The sequence below is a fragment of the Salvelinus alpinus genome, chromosome 15 (assembly GCF_045679555.1).
Source record: "Salvelinus alpinus chromosome 15, SLU_Salpinus.1, whole genome shotgun sequence".
In the NCBI taxonomy this organism is placed as follows: domain Eukaryota; kingdom Metazoa; phylum Chordata; class Actinopteri; order Salmoniformes; family Salmonidae; genus Salvelinus; species Salvelinus alpinus.
The window spans coordinates 5,085,970-5,107,128 of record NC_092100.1 but is presented as its reverse complement, the minus strand read 5'-3'; the positions used below and the strand labels follow the sequence as shown (position 1 = coordinate 5,107,128).

The following is a 21,159-nucleotide window of genomic DNA, read 5'->3' as shown; positions in this document are numbered from 1 at the left end:
TCCAGCTACATGACTAAATGAACTGGGTAGCTAGTCCAGCCACATGACTGAGTGAACTGGGTAGCTAGTCAAGCCACATGACTGAGTGAACTGGGTAGCTAGTCCAGCTACATGACTAAATGAACTGGGTAGCTAGTCCAGCCACATGACAAATTGAACTGGGTAGCTAGTCCAGCTACATTACTAAATGAACTGGGTAGCTAGTCCAGCCACATGACTGAGTGAACTGGGTAGCTAGTCCAGCCACATGACTGAGTGAACTGGGTAGCTAGTCCAGCTACATGACTAAATGAACTGGGTAGCTAGTCCAGCCACATGACTAAATGAACTGGGTAGCTAGTCCAGCTACATGACTAAATGAACTGGGTAGCTAGTCCAGCCACATGACTAAATGAACTGGGTAGCTAGTCCAGCCCACATGACTGAGTGAACTGGGTAGCTGGTCCAGCCACATGACTGAGTGAACTGGGTAGCTAGTCCAGCCACATGACTGAGTGAACTGGGTAGCTAGTCCAGCCACATGACTAAATGAACTGGGTAGCTAGTCCAGCCACATGACTGAGTGAACTGGGTAGCTAGTCCAGCTACATTACTAAATGAACTGGGTAGCTAGTCCAGCTACATTACTAAATGAACTGGGTAGCTAGTCCAGCCACATGACTAAATGACCTGGGTAGCTAGTCCAGCCACATGACTGAGTGAACTGGGTAGCTAGTCCAGCCACATGACTAAATGAACTGGGTAGCTAGTCCAGCCACATGACTAAATTAACTGGGTAGCTAGTCCAGCCACATGACTAAATTACCTGGGTAGCTAGTCCAGCCACATGACTAAATGAACTGGGTAGCTAGTCCAGCCACATGACTAAATGACCTGGGTAGCTAGTCCAGCCACATGACTGAGTGAACTGGGTAGCTAGTCCAGCCACATGACTGAGTGAACTGGGTAGCTAGTCCAGCTACATGACTAAGTGAACTGGGTAGCTGGTCCAGCCCACATGACTAAATGAACTGGGTAGCTAGTCCAGCCACATGACTGAATTAACTGGGTAGCTAGTCCAGCCACATGACTAAATGAACTGGGTAGCTAGTCCAGCCACATGACTAAATGAACTGGGTAGCTAGTCCAGCCACATGACTAAATGAACTGGGTAGCTAGTCCAGCCACATGACTGAGTGAACTGGGTAGCTAGTCCAGCTACATGACTAAATGAACTGGGTAGCTAGTCCAGCCACATGACTAAATGAACTGGGTAGCTAGTCCAGCTACATGACTAAATGAACTGGGTAGCTAGTCCAGCCACATGACTAAATGAACTGGGTAGCTAGTCCAGCCCACATGACTGAGTGAACTGGGTAGCTGGTCCAGCCACATGACTGAGTGAACTGGGTAGCTAGTCCAGCCACATGACTGAGTGAACTGGGTAGCTAGTCCAGCCACATGACTAAATGAACTGGGTAGCTAGTCCAGCCACATGACTGAGTGAACTGGGTAGCTAGTCCAGCTACATTACTAAATGAACTGGGTAGCTAGTCCAGCTACATTACTAAATGAACTGGGTAGCTAGTCCAGCCACATGACTAAATGACCTGGGTAGCTAGTCCAGCCACATGACTGAGTGAACTGGGTAGCTAGTCCAGCCACATGACTAAATGAACTGGGTAGCTAGTCCAGCCACATGACTAAATTAACTGGGTAGCTAGTCCAGCCACATGACTAAATGACCTGGGTAGCTAGTCCAGCCACATGACTAAATGAACTGGGTAGCTAGTCCAGCCACATGACTAAATGACCTGGGTAGCTAGTCCAGCCACATGACTGAGTGAACTGGGTAGCTAGTCCAGCCACATGACTGAGTGAACTGGGTAGCTAGTCCAGCTACATGACTAAGTGAACTGGGTAGCTGGTCCAGCCCACATGACTAAATGAACTGGGTAGCTAGTCCAGCCACATAACTGAATTAACTGGGTAGCTAGTCCAGCCACATGACTAAATGAACTGGGTAGCTAGTCCAGCCACATGACTAAATGAACTGGGTAGCTAGTCCAGCCACATGACTAAATGAACTGGGTAGCTAGTCCAGCCACATGACTAAATGACCTGGGTAGCTAGTCCAGCCACATGACTGAGTGAACTGGGTAGCTAGTCCAGCCACATGACTGAGTGAACTGGGTAGCTAGTCCAGCTACATGACTAAGTGAACTGGGTAGCTGGTCCAGCCCACATGACTAAATGAACTGGGTAGCTAGTCCAGCCACATGACTGAATTAACTGGGTAGCTAGTCCAGCCACATGACTAAATGAACTGGGTAGCTAGTCCAGCCACATGACTAAATGAACTGGGTAGCTAGTCCAGCCACATGACTAAATGAACTGGGTAGCTAGTCCAGCCACATGACTGAGTGAACTGGGTAGCTAGTCCAGCTACATGACTAAATGAACTGGGTAGCTAGTCCAGCCACATGACTAAATGAACTGGGTAGCTAGTCCAGCTACATGACTAAATGAACTGGGTAGCTAGTCCAGCCACATGACTAAATGAACTGGGTAGCTAGTCCAGCCCACATGACTGAGTGAACTGGGTAGCTGGTCCAGCCACATGACTGAGTGAACTGGGTAGCTAGTCCAGCCACATGACTAAATGAACTGGGTAGCTAGTCCAGCCACATGACTGAGTGAACTGGGTAGCTAGTCCAGCTACATTACTAAATGAACTGGGTAGCTAGTCCAGCTACATTACTAAATGAACTGGGTAGCTAGTCCAGCCACATGACTAAATGACCTGGGTAGCTAGTCCAGCCACATGACTGAGTGAACTGGGTAGCTAGTCCAGCTACATTACTAAATGAACTGGGTAGCTAGTCCAGCTACATTACTAAATGAACTGGGTAGCTAGTCCAGCCACATGACTAAATGACCTGGGTAGCTAGTCCAGCCACATGACTGAGTGAACTGGGTAGCTAGTCCAGCCACATGACTAAATGAACTGGGTAGCTAGTCCAGCCACATGACTAAATTAACTGGGTAGCTAGTCCAGCCACATGACTAAATGACCTGGGTAGCTAGTCCAGCCACATGACTAAATGAACTGGGTAGCTAGTCCAGCCACATGACTAAATGACCTGGGTAGCTAGTCCAGCCACATGACTGAGTGAACTGGGTAGCTAGTCCAGCCACATGACTGAGTGAACTGGGTAGCTAGTCCAGCTACATGACTAAGTGAACTGGGTAGCTGGTCCAGCCCACATGACTAAATGAACTGGGTAGCTAGTCCAGCCACATGACTGAATTAACTGGGTAGCTAGTCCAGCCACATGACTAAATGAACTGGGTAGCTAGTCCAGCCACATGACTAAATGAACTGGGTAGCTAGTCCAGCCACATGACTAAATGAACTGGGTAGCTAGTCCAGCCACATGACTGAGTGAACTGGGTAGCTAGTCCAGCCACATGACTGAGTGAACTGGGTAGCTGGTCCATCCCACATGACCGTTGCTGTTATTGGCTGCAAACAGTCATTTCACTAACAGTGCTTAGCTTTGCTACATTTTGGCACGTGTGTTTGTTTTAATCAATTTTCACAGTGTAGTTTCTCTCTCTCATAGAGAGACAGGTGTTCAAGGTTTAGTGCAGTTTAGTGTTCTCTGTTTTCCCACTAGGTGGCAGCAACAATCTTTATAATACCAAAGGCCTACTGTCTGACTGAAGAAATATCAGACTGTCTGCTCACACCACCACCTATATCTCAGAATACATGACAGAAAATTTGCTACTTATGTTTTTCTCTATTCTATATTTACGTTATAATAATACAACTCATGAAAAGCGCTATACAAATTAAATATCTCAAAAATCTACTGATAAAAAACATGAATGGAATTGGACTGCTGAGGACTGGGGTAAAGTCATTTTCTCTGATGAATCCCCTTTCTGATTGTTTGGGGCATCCGGAAAAAAGCTTGTCCGGAGAAGACATGGTGAGCGCTACCATCAGTCCTGTGTCATGCCATCAGTAAAGCATCCTGAGACCATTCATGTGTGGGGTTGCTTCTCAGCCAAGGGAGTGGGCTCACTCACAATTTTTCCTAAGAACACAACCATGAATAAAGAATGGTACCAACACATCCTTCGAGAGCAACTTTTCCCAACCATCCAGGAACAGTTTGGTGACGAACAATGCCTTTTCCAGCATGATGGAGCACCTTGCCATAAGGCTAAAGTGATAACTAAGTGGCTCGGGGAACAAAACATTGATATTTTGGGTCCATGGCCAGGATACTCCCCAGACCGTAATCCCATTGAGAACTTGTGGTCAATCCTCAAGAGGCGGGTGCACAAACAAAAACCCACAAATTCTGACAAACTCCAAGCATTGGTTATGCAAGAATGGGCTGCCATCAGTCAGGATGTGGCCCAGAAGTTAATTGACAGCATGCCAGGGCAGATTGCAGAGGTCTTGAAAAAGAAGGGTCAACACTGCAAACATTGAGTCTTTGCATCAACTTAATGTAATTGTCAATAAAAGCCTTTAACACTTATGAAATGCTTGTAATTATACTTCAGTATTCTGTAGTAACATCTGACAAAAATATCTAAAGACACTGAAGCAGCAAACTTTGTGGAAATTAATATCATTCTCAAAACTTTTGGCCACGACTGTACTGTACATAGGCACAGACACATGCATACACACACAATAACATATGCACTATACACACACGTACACATGGATTTTGTATTTCAGATATGTGGTAGTGGTGGAGTAGGGGCCTGAGTGTGTTGTGAGATCTTTGAAATGATTGTAATGTTTTTAAAATTGTATAACTGCCTCAATTTTGCTGGACCCCAGGAAGAGTAGCTGCTGCCTTGACAGGAACTAGTGTGGATCCATAATAAACCCCAGGAAGAGTAGCTGCTGCCTTGACAGGAACTAGTGTGGATCCATAATAAACCCCAGGAAGAGTAGCTGCTGCCTTGACAGGAACTAGTGTGGATCCATAATAAACCCCAGGAAGAGTAGCTGCTGCCTTGACAGGAACTAATGGGGATCCATAATAAACCCCAGGAAGAGTAGCTGCTGCCTTGGCAGGAACTAACGGGGATCCATAATAAACCCCAGGAAGAGTAGCTGCTGCCTTGACAGGAACTAATGGGGATCCATAATAAACCCCAGGAAGAGTAGCTGCTGCCTTGGCAGGAACTAATGGGGATCCATAATAAACCCCAGGAAGAGTAGCTGCTGCCTTGGCAGGAACTAACAGGGATCCATAATAAACCCCAGGAAGAGTAGCTGCTGCCTTGGCAGGAACTAATGGGGCTCCATAATAAACCACAGGAAGAGTAGCTGCTGCCTTGACAGGAACTAACGGGGATCCATAATAAACCCCAGGAAGAGTAGCTGCTGCCTTGGCAGGAACTAATGGGGCTCCATAATAAACCACAGGAAGAGTAGCTGCTGCCTTGACAGGAACTAACGGGGATCCATAATAAACCCCAGGAAGAGTAGCTGCTGCCTTGACAGGAACTAATGGGGCTCCATAATAAACCACAGGAAGAGTAGCTGCTGCCTTGGCAGGAACTAACGGGGATCCATAATAAACCCCAGGAAGAGTAGCTGCTGCCTGGACAGGAACTAAATGGGGATCCATAATAAACCCCAGGAAGAGTAGCTGCTGCCTTGACAGGAACTAATGGGGATCCATAATAAACCCCAGGAAGAGTAGCTGCTGTCTAGACAGGAACTAACGGGGATCCATAATAAATACAAATCCATTGAAGGCTTTAAATACAAGCATGAGGATTTTGAAGTCGATCCTGTAGTTGACCAGTAGCCAGTGGAGTTTGGCCAGGATCAGCTCGATGTGGTCTGACTTCTTGGTCCTGGTCAGGACCCTGGCAGTACTCTTCTGGATTAGTTGAAGCCTCTGTATATAATTAAGGCACATACCAAGCCTGACCTCACAGTTCTCTGACATCATGTGATTGAGGTTCTTGAAGTTCATGAAGCATTTTTTTCTTTTTATTTGGGCTCGTCCTATATCAGGGGTGTTCAAGTCTTATCCTACGAGGTCCGGAGCCTGCTGCGGTGCTGTTCTACCTGATCATTAATATCACCCACCTGGAGTCCCAGGTCTAAACCAGTAACTGATTAGAGGGGAACGATGAAAAATACAGTGGAACTGGCTTCTAGGTCCAGAGTTGAGTTGGAACGTCCTATATAGAGCCTTGCCAACTTGTAGTCCTAAAACCAGGAAATGAGTTACCTCTGGTTCGTTCAGCCAATCCCTATGGGGGAAAGGAATAAGGTTTTGGAATAAATTATGAAAATAATATCTGAGGTTAAGATCTTATATGTTTTGTTCTATGATAATATCAGTTAACATGACCTTTATGAATTATCAAGCCTTTATGTTTTGTTCTGAACTCGGCATAAAAAGAAACGTCCCTTTTTCAGGACCCTGTCTTTCAAAGATAATTTGTAAAAATCCAAATAACTTCACAGATCTTCATTGTAAAGGGTTTAAACACTGTTTCCCATGCTTGTTCAATGAACCATAAACAATTAATGAACATGCACCAGTGAAATGGTCGTTAAGATACGAACAGCTTACAGACGGAAGGCAATTAAGGTCACAGTTATGAAAACTTAGGACACTGAGGAGGCCTTTCTACTGACTCTGAAAAACACCAAAACAAAGATTCCCAGGGTCTCTGCTCATCTGCGTGAACGTGCCTTAGGCATCCTGCAAGGAGGCATGAGGATTGCAGATGTGGCCAGGGCAATAAATTGCAATGTCCATACTGTGAGACGCCTAAGACAGCGCTACAGGGAGACAGGACAACACCTGCACAGGATTGGTACATCACACCTGCGGGACAGGTACAGGATGGCAACAACAACTCCCTGAGTTACACCAGGAACGCACAATCCCTCCATCAGTGTTCAGACTGTCCGCAATCGGCTGAGAGAGGCTGGACTGAGGGCTTGTAGGCTTTTTGTAAGGCAGGTCCTCACCAGACATCACCGGCAACAACATCGCCTATGGGCACAAACCCACCGTTGCTGGACCAGACAGGACTGGCAAAAAGTGCTCTTCACTGACGAGTAACGGTTTTGTCTCAACAGGGGTGATGGTCGGATTCACGTTTATTGTCAAAGGAATGAGCGTTACACCAAGACCTGTACTCTGGAGCGGGATCGATTTGGAGGTGGAGGGTCCGTCATGGTCTGGGGCGATGTGTCAGCATTTTCTGACTGAGCTTGTTGTCATTGCAGGCAATCTCAACGCTGTGTGTTACAGGGAAGACTTCCTCATGTGGTACCCTTCCTGCAGGCTCATCCTGACATGACCATCCAGCACGACAATGCCACCAGCCATACTGCTCGTTCTGTGTGTGATTTCCTGCAAGACAGGAATGTTAGTGTTCTGCCATGGCCAGCGAAGAGCCCGGATCTCAATCCCATTGAGCACGTCTGGGACCTGTTGGATCGGAGGGTGAGGGCTAGGGCCATTCCCCCCCAGAAATGTCCGGGAGCTTGCAGGGGCCTTGGTGGAAGAGTGGGGTAACATCTCACAGCAAGAAGTGGCAAATCTGGTGCAGTCCATGAGGAGGAGATTCACTTCAGTACTTAATACATTTGGTGTCCAGACCAGATACTGACTGTTACTTTTGATTTTGACCCCCCCTTTGTTCAGGGACACATTATTCCATTTCTGTTAGTCACATGTCTGTGGAACTTGTTCAGTTTATGTCTCAGTTGTTGAATCTTGTAATGTTCATACAAATATTTACACATGTTAAGTTTGCTGAAAATAAACGCAGTTGACAGTGAGAGGACTTTTATTTTTTTTGTTGAGTTTATGAGATTATATCAGTCCATTAACATGACCTTCATGAATAAACAAGCTTTTGTGTTTTTAAATTACATAAATGCTTCAAAATTCACACAAAAAAGTGACTTGAGCTCATGTTTTCATGTTCACATTTAATTTAAAAGTATGCATGAAGGTGTCTAATAGAATACACGTGGCTGTAGACATTAATACATGCATTTGTAGAGCGTCCAAAATATGTTTTACAACGTTGGGGGAGTACCAAGATGGAGGCACGGGGACTTCAACACAGCGACACCTTTCAGTCATCTAGTGTGTATATATATATATATATATATAAACCATTGAATAGGATGGATGTTCTCTAGCATGCAGGACATTTTCATCCTCATGGATCCCTGGGGCTTAGCTTAGCTTGTCCTGGACTGGTGTAATTAAATTCCAGCTGTCCCTGCTTAGAGTGAAGCTGGGGGTTTTGCTAGTGGTTCTGGGATATTTCCACGCATTTTTGGTCATTTAGATGAATGGTAGTCTGCGTTCCCATTTGTTTCTGCTGCTGTTCTCAAACACAAATTGATTGTAGCTTTAATACTTGGATGCCAGTCTGATTGCTCAACTCACCTTCTGTTTACTCGTGATTTCCAATTGGTTGTTACAGTCTTGTCCCATCGCTGCGACTCACGTACGGACTCGGGAGAGGCGAAGGTCGAGAGCCGTGCGTCCTCCTTAACACGACCTTGCAAAGCCGCGCTGCTTTTTGACACACTGCACGCTTAACCTGGAAGCCAGCCGCATCAATGTGTCGTAGGAAATACCGTACAGTTGGCGACTGAAGTCAGCGTGCATGCGCCCAGCCTGCCACAAGGAGTCGCTCGAGCGCAACGGAACAAGGACACCCCAGCCGGCCGAAACCCTCCTGTAACCCCGGACGACGCTGGTCCAATTGTGCGCCGCCTCATGGGTCTCCCGGTCACGGCCGGCTGCAGCACAGCCTGGAATCGAACCCGGGTCTGTAGTAACGCCTTGAGCACTGTGATGCAGTGCCTTAGACCGCTGCGCCACTCGAGAGGCCCCCCCACGCCCCTTCTGTTTTCATATAGGTCTTTGGTTTGAGTCTCTCTTAGCCTCTAATTTGTTTCAGTATTTATCCGTGGTTAACCAGTCTGTCTTCACTGTTCCAGTCTTTATCCGTGGTTAACCAGTCTGTCTTCACTGTTCCAGTCTTTATCCGTGGTTAACCAGTCTGTCTGTCACTGTTCCAGTCTTTATCCGTGATTTAACCAGTCTGTCTTCACTGTTCCAGTCTTTATCCTTGGTTAACCAGTCTGTCTTCACTGTTCCAGTCTTTATCCTTGGTTAACCAGTCTGTCTGTCACTGTTCCAGTCTTTATCCGTGGTTAACCAGTCTGTCTTCACTGTTCCAGTCTTTATCCGTGGTTAACCAGTCTGTCTGTCACTGTTCCAGTCTTTAACCGTGGTTAATCAGTCTGTCTTCACTGTTCCAGTCTTTATCCGTGGTTAACCAGTCTGTCTGTCACTGTTCCAGTCTTTATCCGTGGTTAACCAGTCTGTCTTCACTGTTCCAGTCTTTATCCTTGGTTAACCAGTCTGTCTTCACTGTTCCAGTCTTTATCCTTGGTTAACCAGTCTGTCTTCACTGTTCCAGTATTTATCCGTGATTTAACCAGTCTGTCTTCACTGTTCCAGTCTTTATCCTTGGTTAACCAGTCTGTCTTCACTGTTCCAGTCTTTATCCTTGGTTAATCAGTCTGTCTTCACTGTTCCAGTCTTTATCCTTGGTTAACCAGTCTGTCTTCACTGTTCCAGTCTTTATCCGTGGTTAACCAGTCTGTCTTCACTGTTCCAGTCTTTATCCTTGGTTAACCAGTCGGTCTTCACTGTTCCAGTATTTATCCGTGATTTAACCAGTCTGTCTTCACTGTTCCAGTCTTTATCTGTGGTTAACTAGTCTGTCTTCACTGTTCCAGTCTTTATCCGTGATTAACCAGTCTGTCTGTCTGAGGTTCTGCAACGTGTTATCTGTCTCCACTGACATGTTCCCAGTAAGTGGTAATATCCTCGAAGCCGGTGTTTGGAGGATATATTGGCATGGGTGTTGTTCGTCTTCGGCCGGCAAACCGTGACAATATATCCTCCAAACACCGGCTTCGAGGGCATTATCTCTTTTATACAACGGGTTACCGACATATTAAAATGATTGACATATTTTCATTAAAAACGTTATTTTGATGAATTTATTCATACTGTTTCATCCTTCCACGAGATAGTCCAGACACATTTAAGGTTGCTACCCAAGCCGGTTGATCGTTCGTTCTAGCGGTTCTGTTGCCAGAGACATGACCCAGTCGTTAAGTCTTTTTGTTCTGTTTCTTGCGACGTGACCCAGTCGTTCGTTCTAAATGTTCTGTTGCCATGCTTCAATATTAAAACTACATTGCAAATGTCAGAGGGACAGACAAGGTTTATACTAATCTCCTCTATTGAAAACCAATTGCTAGTCTAAAAGAAATGGGAGATGATGTCTCGATGCATTTATCAGTGGAGATAAAGTTTATAAATTGCCTGGCTGGGCTGATGAGACAGTGGACTACGCAGTCAGATGGAACAGAGTAAATAGGCATTTCAGCGTCTTAGCTTTAGCCGGTGTTAACTGTTGGAATAGACACCGTCTGGAATGCGGTTTTAACCAATCAGCATCCGGGATTAGACCCACCTGTTGTATCACATTGATGTGTTATCTGTCATCGTTGACATGTTGTGTACACAGGGGATACGGTGTTATAGAAAGGGTTGTGTTGACGTTGTATAGTTATAACCCTGCGGTGGGGAGCTGATGTCATTGTTATGATGTCATTGTTAATCTCCACCCGGCACAGCCAGAAGAGGACTGGCCACCCCTCATAGCCTGGTTCCTCTCTAGGTTTCTTCCTAGATTTTGGCCTTTCTAGGGAGTTTTTCCTAGCCGCCGTGCTTCTACACCTGCATTGCTTGCTGTTTGGGGTTTTAGGCTGGGTTTCTGTACAGCACTTCGAGATATTAGCTGATGTACGAAGGGCTATATAAAATAAACTTGATTTGATATGGTATGTGAATGTTCTTAATTACCTGTGTTACTGCACTGATAGCTGTCAAACGTGAACGTACTGTAATGTCTGTGTGCTGAGAAGAGCTGTTATGTTATGAAACAGGGTGTTGTAATACTGGACGAAAGATGAACCGTATGAGATGCTGCCAATCAGCCTTTTGTCTTTCTCTTCTTTTGATTGGCTGATTTCTGTTGCAGTCGGGTTTACGGGCTGATTTCTGTTGCAGTCGGTTTACGGGCTGATTTCTGTTGCAGTCGGTTTACGGGCTGATTTCTGTTGCAGTCGGTTTACGGGCTGATTTCTGTTGCAGTCGGTTTACGGGCTGATTTCTGTTGCAGTCGAGTTTACGGGCTGATTTCTGTTGCAGTCGGTTTACGGGCTGATTTCTGTTGCAGTCGGTTTACGGGCTGATTCAGTCTTAGACATTAACTCGTTTTTCAACCACTCCACAAATTTCTTGTTAACAAACTAAAGTTTTGGCAAGTCAGTTAGGACATGTACTTTGTGCATGACACACATTCTTCCAACAATTGTTTACAGACAGATTATTTCACTTATAATTCACTGTATCACAATTCCAGTGGGTCAGAAGTTTACATACACTAAGTTGACTGTGCCTTTAAACAGCTTGGAAAATTCCAGAAAATGATGTCATGGCTTTAGAAGCTTCTGATAGGCTAATTGACATCATTTGAGTCAATTGGAGATGTACCTGTGGATGTATTTCAAGGCCTACCTTCAAACTCAGTGCCTCTTTGCTTGACATCATGGGAAAATCAAAAGAAATCAGCCAAGACCTCAGAAAAAAAATTGTAGACATCCACAAGTCCCTGTATCTATATATATGTATTTATCTCTCCTAGGCTACCCGTCCCTGTATCTATATATATATGTATTTATCTCTCCCAGGCTACCCGTCCCTGTATCTATATATATATGTATTTATCTCTCCTAGGCTACCCGTCCCTGTATCTATATATATATATGTATTTATCTCTCCTAGGCTACCCGTCCCTGTATCTATATATATATGTATTTATCTCTCCCAGGCTACCCGTCCCTGTATCTATATATATATGTATTTATCTCTCCCAGGCTACCCGTCCCTGTATCTATATATATATGTATTTATCTCTCCTAGGCTACCCGTCCCTGTATCTATATATATATGTATTTATCTCTCCTAGGCTACCCGTCCCTGTATCTATATATATATGTATTTATCTCTCCAAGGCTACCCGTCCCTGTATCTATATATATATGTATTTATCTCTCCTAGGCTACCCGTCCCTGTATCTATATATATATGTATTTATCTCTCCTAGGCTACCCGTCCCTGTATCTATATATATATGTATTTATCTCTCCTAGGCTACCCGTCCCTGTATCTATATATATATGTATTTATCTCTCCTAGGCTACCCGTCCCTGTATCTATATATATATGTATTTATCTCTCCTAGGCTACCCGTCCCTGTATCTATATATATATGTATTTATCTCTCCTAGGCTACCCGTCCCTGTATCTATATATATATGTATTTATCTCTCCCAGGCTACCCGTCCCTGTATCTATATATATATGTATTTATCTCTCCTAGGCTACCCGTCCCTGTATCTATATATATATGTATTTATCTCTCCTAGGCTACCCGTCCCTGTATCTATATATATATGTATTTATCTCTCCTAGGCTACCCGTCCCTGTATCTATATATATATGTATTTATCTCTCCTAGGCTACCCGTCCCTGTATCTATATATATATGTATTTATCTCTCCTAGGCTACCCGTCCCTGTATCTATATATATATGTATTTATCTCTCCCAGGCTACCCGTCCCTGTATCTATATATATATGTATTTATCTCTCCCAGGCTACCCGTCCCTGTATCTATATATATATGTATTTATCTCTCCCAGGCTACCCGTCCCTGTATCTATATATATATGTATTTATCTCTCCCAGGCTACCCGTCCCTGTATCTATATATATATGTATTTATCTCTCCTAGGCTACCCGTCCCTGTATCTATATATATATGTATTTATCTCTCCTAGGCTACCCGTCCCTGTATCTATATATATATGTATTTATCTCTCCTAGGCTACCCGTCCCTGTATCTATATATATATGTATTTATCTCTCCTAGGCTACCCGTCCCTGTATCTATATATATATGTATTTATCTCTCCTAGGCTACCCGTCCCTGTATCTATATATATATGTATTTATCTCTCCTAGGCTACCCGTCCCTGTATCTATATATATATGTATTTATCTCTCCTAGGCTACCCGTCCCTGTATCTATATATATATGTATTTATCTCTCCCAGGCTACCCGTCCCTGTATCTATATATATATGTATTTATCTCTCCTAGGCTACCCGTCCCTGTATCTATATATATATGTATTTATCTCTCCTAGGCTACCCGTCCCTGTATCTATATATATATGTATTTATCTCTCCTAGGCTACCCGTCCCTGTATCTATATATATATGTATTTATCTCTCCTAGGCTACCCGTCCCTGTATCTATATATATATGTATTTATCTCTCCTAGGCTACCCGTCCCTGTATCTATATATATATGTATTTATCTCTCCCAGGCTACCCGTCCCTGTATCTATATATATATGTATTTATCTCTCCCAGGCTACCCGTCCCTGTATCTATATATATATGTATTTATCTCTCCCAGGCTACCCGTCCCTGTATCTATATATATATGTATTTATCTCTCCCTAGGCTACCCGTCCCTGTATCTATATATATATGTATTTATCTCTCCTAGGCTACCCGTCCCTGTATCTATATATATATGTATTTATCTCTCCTAGGCTACCCGTCCCTGTATCTATATATATATGTATTTATCTCTCCCAGGCTACCCGTCCCTGTATCTATATATATATGTATTTATCTCTCCCAGGCTACCCGTCCCTGTATCTATATATATATGTATTTATCTCTCCTAGGCTACCCGTCCCTGTATCTATATATATATGTATTTATCTCTCCTAGGCTACCCGTCCCTGTATCTATATATATATGTATTTATCTCTCCCAGGCTACCCGTCCCTGTATCTATATATATATGTATTTATCTCTCCCAGGCTACCCGTCCCTGTATCTATATATATATGTATTTATCTCTCCCAGGCTACCCGTCCCTGTATCTATATATATATGTATTTATCTCTCCTAGGCTACCCGTCCCTGCGTATTGAGAAGAACGACCTGAGAAGTGTTAGTCTGCTGGAAGCCAAAGCCAAGGTCAAAGACATCTCCATCTCCAGACAGAGAGTCACTCTACGGGACGTCCTGCACGAAGGTAACACACACACACACACACACACACACACACACACACACACACAGAGAGTCACTCTACGGGACGTCCTGCACGAAGGTAACACACACACACACACACACACACACACACACACACACACAGAGAGTCACTCTACGGGACGTCCTGCACGAAGGTAACACACACACACACACACACACACACACACACACACACACAGAGAGTCACTCTACGGGACGTCCTGCACGAAGGTAACACACACACACACACACACACACACACACACACACACACAGAGAGTCACTCTACGGGACGTCCTGCACGAAGGTAACACACACACACACACACACACACACACACACACACACACAGAGAGTCACTCTACGGGACGTCCTGCACGAAGGTAACACACACACACACACACACACACACACACACACACACACAGAGAGTCACTCTACGGGACGTCCTGCACGAAGGTAACACACACACACACACACACACACACACACACACACACACACACACACACACAGAGAGTCACTCTACGGGACGTCCTGCACGAAGGTAACACACACACACACACACACACACACACACACACACACACACACACACACACACACACACACACAGAGAGTCACTCTACGGGACGTCCTGCACGAAGGTAACACACACACACGTCCTGCACAAAGGTAACGCTATACACACACCACACACACACACGTCCTGCACGAAGGTAAAGCTATACACACACCACACACACACACACCACACACACACATGAAGGTAACGCTATACACACACCACACACACACACACACACACACACACACACACACACACACACACACGAAGGTAACGCTATGCACACACACACTGGAGAATTTCAACTGCAACAGTTCCTAACCCCTAGAATCACAGAGCAGCCTTGGTTTCAGGTCTGAATATAACCAGACTCCTGGTGATTAAACTGCATTAGATGTTGTAATATAAATATTATGACTGTATCTGTACAGCATTAATGAGACATCTTTAGTTGCCAGACAGTCACAGTACACACAGATGTGTACACATATAGTACTTCAGGAAGTATTCACACCCCAGTCATAGTACACACAGATGTGTACACATATAGTACTCGAGGAAGTATTCATACCCTTTGACTTATTACAGATTTTGTTGTGTTAGAGCCTGAATTAAACATTTTCAAAAAATATATTCAATTGATATGTTTTGTCACACACTACTCTAAAAGGGAATTATGTTCTTCAAAATCTTTACAATTTTAATAAAAAATGAAATGGTTTGAGTCAGTAATTATTTAACCCTTTTGATATGGCAAGCCAGGAGGAAAAATTTTAACAAGTCACACAATAAGTTGCATGGACTCACTCTGATTTCTTTTATTTTTAATGACTACCTCTGTACCCCACACATACAATTAGCTGTACGGTCCATTAGTCGAGCAGTGAATTTCAACCACAAAGACCCAGGATGTTTTCGAATGGATCGCAAACATTTGACATTTCATTCATTTAGCAGATGCTCTTATCCAGAGATACTTACAGTTGGAAGTGCATACATTTTGTACTTTTTCGTACTGGTCCCCCGTAGGAATCTAACTCACAAACCTGGCGTTACCAAGCTCCAAGCTCTACCAACTCAGTTGCCGAAGAGGAAGGAAACCGCTCAGGGATTTCACTGTGAAGCCAATGGTGACTTTAAAACAGTTACAGAGTTTAATGGCTGTGATAGGAGAAAACTGAGGATGGATCAACAACATGGTAGTTACGCCACAATACTAACCTAATTGACAGAAGGAAAAGAATGAAACCTGTACAGAATAATACAAATATTCCAAAACATGCATCCTGTTTGCAACAAGGCACTAAAGTAATACTGCAAAAAAAAATTGCAAAGCAATTCACTTTTTGTCCTGAATACAAAGTATTAAGTTTGGGGCAAATCCAATACAACACATCACTGAGTCCCACTCTCCATATTTTCAAGCATAGTGATGGCTGCATCATGTTATATGGGTATGCTTGTAATCGTTAAGGACTAGGGAGTTTTTCAGGATAAAAAAATAACACAGGCATCATCCTAGAGGAGAACCTGGTTGTCTGCTTAGAATTCACCTTTCAGCAGGACAATAACCTAAAACACAAGGCCAAATATACACTGGAGTTGTTGACCAAAGTCAGTGAATGTTCCTGAGAGGCCAAGTTACTGTTCAGCTATGGCAAGACTAGAACACGTTTGTCTAGCAATGATCAACAGCCAATTTGGCAGAGCTTGAAGAATAATGGGCAAATGTTATACAATCCAGGTTTGGAAAGCTCTTAAGAGATTTACCCAGAAAGACTCACAGCTGTAATCGCTGCCAAAGGTGTTTTCTACAAAGTATTGACTCAGGTGTGAATACTTATGTAAATGAGATATTTCTGTATTTCATTTTCAATACATTTACTGAAATGTCTAAAATAATGTTATCACTTTGTTGTTATGGGGTATTGTGTGTAGATGGGTGAGGGGAAAAATATATTTTGAATTTCTGCTGTAACATGTAGAAAAGGCAATACTTTATGAACTGTGTACACACACACACACACACACACACACACACACACATTGCGCTGTGGCGTGGAACAACTTGTTCATTAGATCTGTTGTTCTCTACAGGGGAATAAATGCTCTGACACAAACCATTATTTCTGGTGTAATGGGCTGAACATGTTGTGAAACTAGAGACGGCAGAACACACTGTCCAACCATCAGCTCCCACTTCCTACTAACACCAGCCAAGGTGTGTGTTTACGTCCCAACTGGAACCCTATTCCCTGTATAGTGCACTACTTTAGACCAGAGCCCTATTCCCTACATAGTGCACTACTTTAGACCAGAGCCCTATTCCCTATATAGTGCACTACTTTAGACCAGAACCCTATTCCCTATATAGTGCACTACTTTAGACCAGAGCCCTATTCCCTATATACTTTAGACCAGAACCCTATATAGTGCACTACTTTAGACCAGAGCCCTATTCCCTGTATAGTGCACTACATTAGACCAGAGCCCTATTCCCTACATAGTGCACTACTTTAGACCAGAGCCCTATTCCCTATATAGTGCACTACTTTAGACCAGAACCCTATTCCCTATATAGTGCACTACTTTAGACCAGAGCCCTATTCCCTATATACTTTAGACCAGAACCCTATATAGTGCACTACTTTAGACCAGAGCCCTATTCCCTATATAGTGCACTACTTTAGACCAGAGCCCTATTCCCTACATAGTGCACTACTTTAGATCAGAGCCCTATTCCCTATATAGTGCACTACTTTAGTCCAGAGCCCTATTCCCTATATAGTGCACTACTTTAGACCAGAGCCCTATTGCCTATATAGTGCACTACTTTAGATCAGAGCCCTATTCCCTATATACTTTAGACCAGAACCCTATATAGTGCACTACTTTAGACCAGAGCCCTATTCCCTATATAGTGCACTACTTTAGACCAGAGCCCTATTCCCTATATAGTGCACTACTTTAGACCAGAGCCCTATTCCCTATATAGTGCACTACTTTAGACCAGAGCCCTATTCCCTATATAGTACACTACTTTAGACCAGAGCCCTATTCCCTATATAGTACACTACTTTAGACCAGAGCCCTATTCCCTATATAGTGCACTACTTTAGACCAGAGCCCTATTCCCTATATAGTACACTACTTTAGACCAGAGCCCTATTCCCTATATAGTGCACTACTTTAGACCAGAGCCCTATTCCCTATATACTTTAGACCAGAACCCTATATAGGGCACTACTTTAGACCAGAGCCCTATTCCCTACATAGTGCACTACTTTAGATCAGAGCCCTATTCCCTATATAGTGCACTACTTTAGACCAGAGCCCTATTCCCTATATAGTACACTACTTTAGACCAGAGCCCTATTCCCTTTATAGTACACTACTTTAGACCAGAGCCCTATTCCCTATATAGTGCACTACTTTAGACCAGAGCCCTATTCCCTATATAGTACACTACTTTAGACCAGAGCCCTATTCCCTATATAGTGCACTACTTTAGACCAGAGCCCTATTCCCTATATAGTGCACTACTTTAGACCAGAGCCCTATTCCCTATATACTTTAGACCAGAACCCTATATAGGGCACTACTTTAGACCAGAGCCCTATTCCCTATATAGTGCACTACTTTAGACCAGAGCCCTATTCCCTATATAGTACACTACTTTAGACCAGGCCCCTATTCCCTATATAGTGCACTACTTTAGACCAGAGCCCTATTCCCTATATACTTTAGACCAGAACCCTATATAGTGCACTACTTTAGACCAGAGCCCTATTCCCTACATAGTGCACTACTTTAGATCAGAGCCCTATTCCCTATATAGTGCACTACTTTAGTCCAGAGCCCTATTCCCTATATAGTGCACTACTTTAGACCAGAGCCCTATTCCCTACATAGTGCACTACTTTAGATCAGAGCCCTATTCCCTATATAGTGCACTACTTTAGACCAGAGCCCTATTCCCTATATAGTGCACTACTTTAGACCAGAGCCCTATTCCCTATATAGTGCACTACTTTAGACCAGAGCCCTATTCCCTATATAGTGCACTCCTTTAGACCAGAGCCCTATTCCCTATATAGTGCACTACTTTAGACCAGAGCCCTATTCCCTACATAGTGCACTACTTTAGATCAGAGCCCTATTCCCTATATAGTGCACTACTTTAGACCAGAGCCCTATTCCCTATATAGTGCACTACTTTAGACCAGAGCCCTATTCCCTATATAGTGCACTACTTTAGACCAGAGCCCTATTCCCTATATAGTACACTACTTTAGACCAGGCCCCTATTCCCTATATACTTTAGACCAGAACCCTATATAGTGCACTACTTTAGACCAGAGCCCTATTCCCTATATAGTGCACTACTTTAGTCCAGAGCCCTATTCCCTATGTGGTGCACTACTTTAGACCAGAGCCCTATTCCATATATAGTGCACTACTTTAGACCAGAGCCCTATTCCCTATATAGTTTAGACCAGAGCCCTATTCCCTATATAGTTTAGACCAGAGCCCTATTCCCTATGTGGTGCACTCCTTTAGGCCAGAGCCCTATTCCCTATATAGTGCACTCCTTTAGACCAGAGCCCTAGGTTACTGCACTTTGTAGGGTGCCGGTTAGGAAGCATATAAAGGGGGTACCGGTACAGAGTCAATACACAGGGTGTTACGGTACAGAGTCAATGTGGAGGCTATATACAGGGGGTACCGGTACAGAGTCAATGTGGAGGCTATATACAGGGGGTACTGGTACAGAGTCAACGTGGAGGCTATATACAGGGTGTTACGGTACAGAGTCAATATACAGGGTGTTACGGTACAGAGTCAATGTGGAGGCTATATACAGGGTTTACGGTACAGAGTCAATGTGGAGGCTATATACAGGGGGTACCGGTACAGAGTCAATGTGGAGGCTATATACAGGGGGTACCGGTACAGAGTCAATGTGGAGGCTATATACAGGGTGTTACGGTACAGAGTCAATGTGGAGGGTATATACAGGGTGTTACGGTACAGAGTCAATTTGGAGGGTATATACAGGCTGTTACGGTACAGATTCAATGTGGAGGCTATATACAGGGTGTTACGGTACAGAGTCAATGTGGAGGCTATATACAGGGTGTTACGGTACAGAGTCAATATACAGGGTGTTACGGTACAGAGTCAATGTGGAGGCTATATACAGGGGGTACCGGTACAGAGTCAATGTGGAGGCTATATACAGGGGGTTACGGTACAGAGTCAATATACAGGGTGTTACGGTACAGAGTCAATGTGGAGGCTATATACAGGGGGTACCGGTACAGAGTCAATGTGGAGGCTATATACAGGGGGTACCGGTACAGAGTCAATGTGGAGGCTATATACAGGGGGTTACGGTACAGAGTCAATGTGGAGACTATATACAGGGTGTTACGGTACAGAGTCAATGTGGAGGCTATATACAGGGTGTAACGGTACAGAGTCAATGTGGAGGCTATATACAGGGTGTTACGGTACAGAGTCAATGTGGAGGCTATATACAGGGTGTTACGGTACAGAGTCAATGTGGAGGCTATATACAGGGGGTACCGGTACAGAGTCAATGTGGAGGCTATATACAGGGGGTACTGGTACAGAGTCAACGTGGAGGCTATATTACACGGGGTACTGGTACAGAGTCAATGTGGAGGCTATATACAGGGGGTACCGGTACAGAGTCAATGTGGAGGCTATATACAGGGGGTACTGGTACAGAGTCAATGTGGAGGCTATATACAGGGTGTTACGGTACAGAGTCAATATACAGGGTGTTACGGTACAGAGTCAATGTGGAGTCAATATACAGGGTGTTACGGTACAGAGTCAATGTGGAGGCTATATACAGGGTGTTACGGTACAGAGTCAATGTGGAGGCTATATACAGGGTGTTACGGTACAGAGTCAATGTGGAGACTATATACAGGGTGTTACAGTACAGAGTCAATGTCAAAAATCAAATCAAATCAAATTTTATTAGTCACATACACATGGTTAGCAGATGTTAATGCGAGTGTAGCGAAATGCTTGTGCTTCTAGTTCCGACAATGCAGTAATAACCAACAAGTAATCTAACCTAACAATTCTACAACTACTACCTTACACACACACACAAGTGTAAAGGGAGCCCTATTCCCTATATGGAGTGGAGGCTATATACAGGGTGTTACGGTACAGAGTCAATGGGGAGGCTATATACAGGGTGTTACGGTACAGAGTCAATGTGGAGGCTATATACAGGGTGTTACGGTACAGAGTCAATGTGGAGGCTATATA

The 21,159-nt window shown here is 44.0% G+C and overlaps 1 protein-coding gene across 2 annotated transcripts in view; it reads left to right on the top strand.

Annotated features, from left to right (window-relative positions):
• The window catches only part of LOC139539405 (tyrosine-protein kinase RYK-like), a 180,687-nt gene that overhangs the window by 111,787 nt on the left and 47,741 nt on the right, over positions 1–21,159 (top strand). For both annotated transcript variants that reach the window (XM_071342306.1, XM_071342307.1), the window contains one exon: positions 14,155–14,280. In XM_071342306.1, the coding sequence (XP_071198407.1) occupies positions 14,155–14,280 (126 nt within the window). The remainder of the gene's footprint in view (positions 1–14,154; positions 14,281–21,159) is intronic.